The sequence below is a fragment of the Cuculus canorus genome, chromosome W (genome assembly GCF_017976375.1).
Source record: "Cuculus canorus isolate bCucCan1 chromosome W, bCucCan1.pri, whole genome shotgun sequence".
Lineage (NCBI taxonomy): Eukaryota > Metazoa > Chordata > Aves > Cuculiformes > Cuculidae > Cuculus > Cuculus canorus.
The window spans coordinates 6,337,672-6,346,832 of record NC_071440.1 but is presented as its reverse complement, the minus strand read 5'-3'; the positions used below and the strand labels follow the sequence as shown (position 1 = coordinate 6,346,832).

Sequence of the window (9,161 nt, the reverse complement as noted above, 5' to 3'; positions counted from 1 at the left end):
CCCATAAATCCTTCTAAAGAAATCTGTAATAACACACTGTTCCTTTGACACCAGATAAAGTACTTTTGTGTCAAGAGAATGTAGATAACATCTGTCTCTGCTCCAGATAACTCAACAATTGGTGATCTCCCCTTTTGTGTTAAGATGAAAAACATTTCTATTCTTGAGATAATTTTCTTTGGTTGGTGTGACAAAAACACCCATTCCAGGGTTACAAGAAGATCCCAACCTTTTGTAGACTTAAAAAAATACAATAACCAATTACAAAGAGCCATACTTTAAACATTTGTACAGGAATAAGTTGCTGAAATTTAACTGAAAATGTGACATCTGTACAACAATTTACAATAGAGCTAGAAGGGAATTTATCATTATTCCTGCATAGAACATTATACATGACATGTTTGCATTTGGTTTCATACTGTTGCTTGCTTTTATCAGAAGCCTGGAAAGTTTCACAAATTTCAATACCACAGCAAATATAGTATTTTTAGAAAACTGAGCACATTTCAAAACTAACAATCTATTTGTGAAATAAGCACGAGGAATGACCATCTCACACTCCTTACTTTGGTTTCAAAAAGATCAATGTCTTGGAAAGACGGCAGTTTATTCAGTTTATAACCAGCCACGGATTTTTCCCGTGTTTTCAAATTTACTCACTAACCTTTTTTTATTTAAATAATGAAAAACTACCCTTCATGTTAGAACTTTCCAGTATCAAAAAAATGTATTTTAAGTATTAACAAGATTATTTACAATGCTCCCCAGAAAAAAACTAAAAACCTTTTCTTCAGTCTTAAACACAGTATACCTGTTAGTGTGTAACAGGCAGTGTCATGCTTCAATGTTTAAAGGTATTTCTCAGAAGAGAACATTTATTCACAGTCCATGATCCATTCCTCAGTTGGAGAAATTTCAGTATGAAATAATGCTTGAAGTAGGTGGTGTAGGAGATGCTGCTAGCCCAGTCATCCTTGATCCGGCGCTTCTTGCATAGGGCAGCTTTGCCGAAAGTGTCTGGGCTGCCCAATATAATTCAGGTGGCCCTATGGATCCAAACCCTCTATCGGCTCAGACATTTGGTAACGCTTTCCTACAGTCCTCATTTGCATTCTCCACGGCTAGTTTTAAGAGGAGCACCTCTTTGGCCTCATTATTTTCTACTTGCTTATTAACTGCATCTTGCAACCGATCAATAAAAGCCATATACAACTCTGTAGCGCCCTGTTTTATACTAGTAAACGATTTTACTGTCTTTCCAGTCTCTGGTACCTTTATCATAGCCTGATATGCCAGAGTAGCAGACTGTCTTAATATTTATGGGACGAGTCACGCTTGCAATTGAGGGTCGTTAACAGGGTGTATTCCCATTAACTGTGGGATATTTTCTCCCAATAACGGGTCCCCTGCTGCTCTGTCCAAATTTGGGAGAGCCGCATGGTCACAGAGATCTTTCCAATGTGATTCCCACAATAATCGTTGTGTCGGTGTCAAGATAAAGTCTGCTATTGCTCGACGATCATAAGGGGTTAATATTTTGTCCCAGCAAAACATTTTGCAATAGGCTTTGAGCAAAGGGCGCGGTTAAGCCGTGTTGCATTACTGTTTTCCTCAACTCTTTTATCATTTCTTAATTCAGGGGTTGCCACTCATTTAGAGCTCCGTCCCAGAGTATAACCGGGAAAGTTCCTATCATCGATTCGAGCTCCCCATCTGCCACTGCCTGTTCCCGTATTCGACGCCAGTGATTTGCCAGATTAAAGTCTATTTGGAAGGCTACCGGCGCCCTCGCTGGGCCAGGCATCTCCGGCCTGCCTTCTTCTGTGGGCTCCTTTACTTCAGGAACGTTTCTTAAAAGGCTTTCTAGACTCCTTTTGTCCTGCGCTTTCGGTTTAACGACAGGAGCTCCAGGAGCACCAGCAGCCCCAGCCAGGGGCTCATCTGCTGCCCCAGCTTCTTTGTCGGCCTTGATTTGCCTTAACGAGTCTACTACGAGGCGCCAAGTAGTCATTATTTCCGCTGCGATGTAATGACCGCGAGAAGCGGCATCCCAAACCAACTGTCCTGCCGCTTCCCAAGCCTCTACCTCAAAAGCAGTCTCAATTTCTGCCGGGACCCCGTGCGATTTAAGCCACGTCAGCAATAGTTTCATAGTATACTCTTCACATTCAATGCCCTGCTTTTCTAGCATCTTCATTAATAATCTTAAAACAGACTTCTAAGGACATTTGTGCCCCCATTTTAAAAACGTTTCCAGCTGCTCACCTTTCATGTGATTGAGACCCGGGTCTGTCAGCTCCTCCGCTGATTGACTCGTTCAGCTGGACTCCCTGCCGGCTGCTTGCCCCACGTTGGGACGCCATTTGCAGGGATTGATTCCTGGAATCTTGGCGCGGGGTTGATCCAAGACCTTTATTGCAAGTACCAACATTATATACCTTCGCTGCTGTTCACGTGCCCGTCCACGCACCCCCAGCCACTTGCTGATAGGTTAAAGCCTTAGTTTCACGCGCCTCGAGCTTGCTGCTAATTGGTGCTTTCTCTTTCCTTTTTTGGTCTGCCACACCCTGCTTCCTCACTCCTTACTGCTCAAGGACATGTCGAACAATTCAAGGTCATCATCCACATTTGTCCTTTTCAATATTTTACCAGTGAATAAGTGTTTCTCACACCAGGAAGCCCTTTCAATGTGTCAACCAACTTAAGCAGGATTTTGTGACCATGGTTCAAAGCCATACCCTACCTACAGCCCTTATCGAATCTTTGTACAAGACATCTGAGAAGCCATATAGTTGGCACGCTATTTATGATGCCATCAGGAGAAGGGAATAAGGGAGTAAATTTGTGTTTTACCAAATAAGCCTCAAATATGAAAGCTTTCTCATTACCTTCGCATGTGCATTTCACTTTCCAGACAAGACAGGTTGTCCTGGGTCACACATTATGAGGAGCAGGGATAGAGGAAAAGAGAGACCATGCACCTCTTCTCTTTGGGTGCCATCCACATGGTACCAAGTAGCCCCAAGAGAGGGTTAAGAAATGGGGGCTACCCTGGCCGAGCCAGCTTCTCAGACCTGCCCAGCTGAGTGCCGCTCTCTGAGGGCAGGCACCTCACTTCCACCATGGCCATTGGCAACATACACACACACTTCCTTAGCTGCCCCACTGGGCCTCCCCCTCTGGGCTAGTGCTGACAAACAAGGGCAGTGGGACAGAGTACCTCGTTGTCCCCCATCAGCTCGGGAGGTGCAGTGAGGGCGACAGGCGCCAAAGAGTCCCCACCACAACAGATCTCCAACCCTCATAGCCCCTTCCCCCAGGAATGGGCTCTTCCAGCTCTCCTCCCTCCCTGTCCCAGAAATGGGCTCTTCCAAGCCCTGCTCTCTCCCAGCCTACCTCCTGTCTACCCCAGGAGGGAGTGCTCCCTCTCCCTTCCAGAGCCTTTCCGCCCCGCAACCTCACTTCCGGGTCAGCCATTTTGGGAGGTCGGTGCTCTGTGGCTGGTCGGGCTTGGATTGCAGTGGTTAGTGGAAGTCTGCGAGCCAGTGAGTGTGGGGTGTAGGTGCGCGCGCTGCAGGAAAGAGCTGCTGTTCGCTGATCGTAGTGCTTGCCTGCCTCTGTCATGTCGGACTTCGACAGCAATCCCTTTGCTGATCCGGACATCAACAACCCCTTCAAGGTGAGGATGCGGGCGGCGGCCGGCCGCGACCCTTCCTTAGTGTTGCGGTTGGGGCAGAGTGGACTGTGTGGAGCCGCGGGCGTTCCGGGGGAGGGAGGGGCACTAGTCCCGTTGTGTGCGGGAGGGGGGTAGCGCTGGCCTTGAGGGGGCTGGCAGGCGCCGATCGCGGTGCCTGTCTTCCGCGGGACTTGGGGCGCGACGGTTCTGAGGGGGATTATAGGATAAGTAGCAGGCACACTGCTGGCTCATGTTCAGTCGGCTGTCAACCATTACCCCCAGGTCCTTCTCCTCTGTGCAGCTCTCCAGCCACTCTTCCCCCAGTCTGTAGCACTGTATAGGGTTGTTGTGCCCCAAGTGCAGGACCCGGCAATTGGCCTTGTTGAACCTCATGCCATTGGCCTCAGCCCAGCGGTCCGGCCTGTTAAGATCCTTTTTGCAGAGCCTCCCTACCCTCCAGCAGATCCACACTTCCACCCAGCTTAGTGTCATCCGCAAACTTGCATTCAATGCCTTCATCCAGGTCATTGATAAAGACATTGAACAGGCAACATTGAAGATGTTGCTTAAAGTGCAGTAGTTTTTCCTTGATGAGAAATTGGAGTAGACTGTCAGGCAAAATCCCTACTCTAATTCTTATCTGCAATGCATCTTAATAAAAGGACTCTATAACAACTGCTCTATAACTTGAAGCTCTTTGTTAAACGTGGCTCTGGATTTCTTTTACTTGTAGAAGTTATTTTAGGAAAGCCATGTGCTTTTCCTTGTTTTGCAGGCATTGTTTTACATCCCTCAATCTCTTCTGGCTTCTGTCTCGTCCCACTGCCCATAGAAGGTGATCTTGCGCACCTTTACTCATCCGCACATTTACTTGAAGGGAAAGGCGGCCTCATGTATAAGCCAAACCTTGATTGTCATGCCATTGGCATAACTTTGGAATTAGTGGGTGTCAATGTCTGTTTGCATTTCAGTTTTATTTGACTGTGTGTTTTAAAATACTTTATGCATAGAACCAGTAGTTCCAGATGGACCCTGACAATCTAAGTCATATTGTTTGAACATCTTATTCAAATCTATTCATATTTAATTTGTGCTTGATAATTTTATGTCTGATGAGATCAGTTATTTTCCTTACGTTTGAAGCCATTTCCTTCGCTTGTGTAAAATCACAAACTATTATGGCAAAGAAAGGAGAGGGTGGCATCATGAAGGTGAGCCAGCAGTGTGCCCAGGTGGCCAAGAAGGCCAATGGCATCTTGGCTTGTATCAGAAATGGGGTCACCAGCAGGTCCAGGGAGGTTATTCTCCCTCTGTACTCGGACACTGGTGAGACCGCACCTTGAGTACTGTGTTCATTTCTGGGCCCCTCACCACAAGAAGGATGTTGAGGCTCTGGAGCGTGTCCAGAGAAGAGCAACGAAGCTGGTGAGGGGGCTGGAGAACAAGTCTTATGAGGAGCGGCTGAGAGAGCTGGGGTTGTTTAGCCTGGAGAAGAGGAGGCTGAGGGGAGACCTTATTACTCTCTACAACTACCTGGAAGGAGGTTGTGGAGAGGAGGGAGCTGGCCTCTTCTCCCAAGTGACTGAGGACAGGACAAGGGGGAATGGCCTGAAGCTCTGCCAGGGGAGGTTCAGACTGGACATCGGGAAAAAATTTTTCACGGAAAGTGTCATTGGGCACTGGAACAGGCTGCCCAGGGAGGTGGTCTAGTCACCTTCCCTGGAGGTGTTTAAAGGACAGGTGGATGAGGTGCTGAGGGGCATGGTTTATGGATTGTCATGAATGGTTGGACTCGATGATCCAGTGGGTCCTTTCCAACCTGGTGATTCTATGATTCTATTATCATGCGGAAGAGTTATTGCCAAGGTCTAAAAATAGATCCTGCCTTTTCTTAAATATTTTGCTTTTACTAATTGTTTGTGATCTACTTGTGAGCTTTCTTGTGACTATTCTCATGCCTTTTATTAAAAAGATTACAGCAGAGATTCTTATTTGATGTTAAATAAAAAAAAATATTCTCTGGGAAGATAAAGGTAAAACAGAAGCATCTAGTTTGTTCAGTATTTTGAGTAGTTAATTCTTTTGGAAATTTAAAATTTAATTGTTTCTGTTTTGCTGTCTCCTGGAAGTAAAGGAATTTAATTTGTAAAATAGGATTTCTTGTTTCAAGTATTTACATGCTTGGATTGATCATAAAACATTGTTGATTTTAAAACAGTGGCTACTTAACCTCTGGTTTTCTTTTTTTTAGTAGTAGTTTGTTTTATTGTTTGGTTTTTTTTTTTTTAAAAAAGGGCAAAAAAAACTCTCCTGAACTGAACCCAAAGGCTGATATGTTTTTGAAGTCATAGTATTCCCCTGTAAATATCTGTCCTCTGCATAGTGTACCAACCAAACCAAGATGTGTTTGGTTTGAAAGACAAGAGGTAATGAAACAGACAGATAAGTAACACTCTAAAGTTAAAAAGCTTTCAATCATGTTACAGTTGTGCAGAACAAAATATATCCATGTACCATTCAAATGAAGATGTGATAATGTTGCTATAATTTGGTGTAGTAGCATTGTGCTGAAATACACATTGGTGTAACCTCAAGTATCATAGATGGAAACGGGCTAATAATGAAAACTTTATTATTATTATTATTATTCTTTTCACTGAGAAACACTTGTCATGGCTTGTGAGCATGAATTCACTCTTGGTAAAGTTCTTATTGGTAGATGGTGCAGTCCCACAGCATCCAAGCGGGGTTAGCAGAGCAGGTCCAGTGGTGGTAACTGTATTGAGCCATATATCCAGAGTGTTAGACAAGTCCATAGTGAGGAGGCAGATCCAAGCCCAAGTTAGAAAGTCAAGTTGGGAACAGGATCAGGTCCAGCAAAAGTAACCAGGGTTGGCCAATAGTCCCATGATGACCAGGCAAGTCCTTAGTTGATGAGGCAAGTTTGACCACATAGGAGAGGTTTGGACATCCTTAAGGCCCTGATAGTTTATTCTTGAATATACTAAACTAATATGACATAAATTTACAAAGCTGAATTTCTAAAATCAACTTAAACCTTTTCCTGCGTAGCTGTCTACTTGATATGTGTGTGTTTGGTTTTTTGGTTTTTTTTTGTTTGCTTTTTGTAAGGTGTGGTTGGTTGTTTTGTAAGTCATAGGACAGGGGATAGTTGTAGTCTTCCATCTTGGGAAATGATATGGGTACAAATGTTCTTAAACTGCAGTCTCTTGAGATCCAGTGTAAGTTTCACTTACTCTAAACAATTCAGTGATTCATCTCCTCTAAAAATGTGTTGGTTTTTTTTCTTTTATAAGTGAAAGCTACTACTAAGAGAATAAAGTTGGGGTTTTTTTGGTTTTTTTTTTTTTTTTAGAGTTATGAATTTCACAGGCCTTTGTGGCTTGGCTGACAGACTGTAAAAGTTTTGGAGGGCTGGTTGTTACAGGCATTCAAGCATGACATGAAACAGTTGCTTCTGAGTGACTGTGGAATCGGGACTTTAGAAAGTGGATTCTGTGAATTCTGTTGTGTCAGTTTCTCTGATGTGATTTGAGCTTTGAGCAGGTGCAGGTATTTGATACTATAGAAATTGCGATAGGACTGAAAATTAAATAGATTTGTGTTTACATGTGAACGGTGACCTTCAGGTAAAAAACCACTAAGTGATATAGATGAAGATTTGAACAGAATCCCTAAATCTGTCTTGTTCAGTTACAGTGTGGAAGGATGCAATCATGGAAACCCCTCACATGTATGTAATGTTAATTATGTGAGTAGTTTCTTTGGGATTAGGTATCCAAACAGTGGTTATCTTTGAGTTGTTGCCCCCCAAAACCCATGGGATTTCTGTAGTTCTGTCATGGCTGTTCTTGTGTGCATGTCTGAGATGCTCCAAGATATCAAAAAATGGCATTAGACACCTGAATTGCTCCCACTGAGGTCACAGGATTGCTTGAGTTAACAGAACTAAGTATATGTCAGAGCTTAACTTTAGTACAGATGTAGTTCCGGTTATAATTTGGATATTACACTTAATCTCACTCACATGAGCACAAATATATTTCCTGCCAAACCAGATGGAAAATAAAAGCTAAAGATCTGATGCTGAAGGTAATAGTGCATTGGCAATTCTGCTACCTGGTGTGGCAGCAGAATCCATATACAGTTTACACCTTGATTAAGCTAAAGTGGTGGAAACTTATAGCAAGGAAGAGAAGTCTTAATTATTTTTGAAGGATCAGGAGCCTAATTACTTGAAGTGTTCCTGCAGTGTTTGTGCTTTAGAATTAAAAAGTTTTGTTGTGTGCCTGTATGCAAACTTAGTTTTAATTCTTTTATGTGACTGTAAAATATACCAAATTAAGTTGTCTGTCTTTAAATTAGTAGAGGATATAAAATACAAATGTTTTTCTGACTTCATTATCTGTTTTCCCTTCATGACTTCAGAATTTTTAAATTCCCTGAATCTTGCATAATTTAATGCTGAACATAATGATATTGGAAGTGTCCTTTAGCTGTCTTACATGGTAGTTAGCTTTTGAGAGTACATTTCATCAGTGCTGTAGCTGCACTGTAATCTATTAAAACTGTGAAGTGTTTTAATAGATACTCAGTATTGATTATAGCTGCATTTGTTCCCACAGATTTTCCAGTGAAGTGTTAGCACATATTGCATTAGTATTGCAGTATATATTGAGACTTTAACATTACAAAGAGTCACAAAACACACCTTTCAGAGCTGAGGAAAGGAGAATTTTGAGAATTGCAAGATGGGACTGGTGTGGGCTTTAGGACAAATTTGTCCTGTGATTTTTATGAGGTTCTTTTTTGTTTCAGAGATGGGGAATTTGTCTTGCTTAGTAGCTCAGAACCCTTCCTAGCTGTTGGATAAAGTGGCCTGTAATGGGTACTGCTTGAGACCCAAGTATAAGAAACCCTAGTTGGCTACTTTTGCACTATCCTATTTAATAATTGTCCTGGCAGTGCTAGGGTGAAAATAGTTTGAATATCATTCTGTGAAGGGGGTGGGAAATGGCTGATCAGTGAATGAGATGTTAAATTTAAAATTATGGAATAGCTGTTCCAGTGGCTACTCAGATTTTTTTATAAGTACAGAAATAGTCTTTATTTTGCCTTTACCCAGATGAATTACTGACTTATTATATGTGTAACTGTTGAGGACAATTCTTTCCTGTAGTAAGTGATTTTTAATCATAGGTTAAAATATACTGTTGTAGATTGTTGTAGATGAAGATGCACTTCACTCATAAGAGAGAAGCTGCAATATGTTTATTGATATAAAACAGCAACTTAACGTTTGATAGTAAATGCAACAGTGGTTTAACAAGATTCAGTGGCAAAGTACACTTGATTTTTTTACTGCACAGAGGACAGGGTCAGACAAAACTGTATGGGAGACTCTCCTGTTGAGTCACAAGGTTCAGAAAGGATTCCCTTGCTTTCTAAACTCCTCCTCAGA

General features: G+C 42.6%; 1 protein-coding gene across 2 annotated transcripts in view; it reads left to right on the top strand.

Annotated features, from left to right (window-relative positions):
* Nucleotides 1-3,625: 3,625 nt before the first annotated feature.
* LOC128850264 (secretory carrier-associated membrane protein 1-like) overlaps nt 3,626-9,161 on the top strand; it is a 109,290-nt gene continuing 103,754 nt past the window's right edge. For both annotated transcript variants that reach the window (XM_054053273.1, XM_054053272.1), the window contains exon 1: nt 3,626-3,682. In XM_054053273.1, the coding sequence (XP_053909248.1) occupies nt 3,626-3,682 (57 nt within the window). The remainder of the gene's footprint in view (nt 3,683-9,161) is intronic.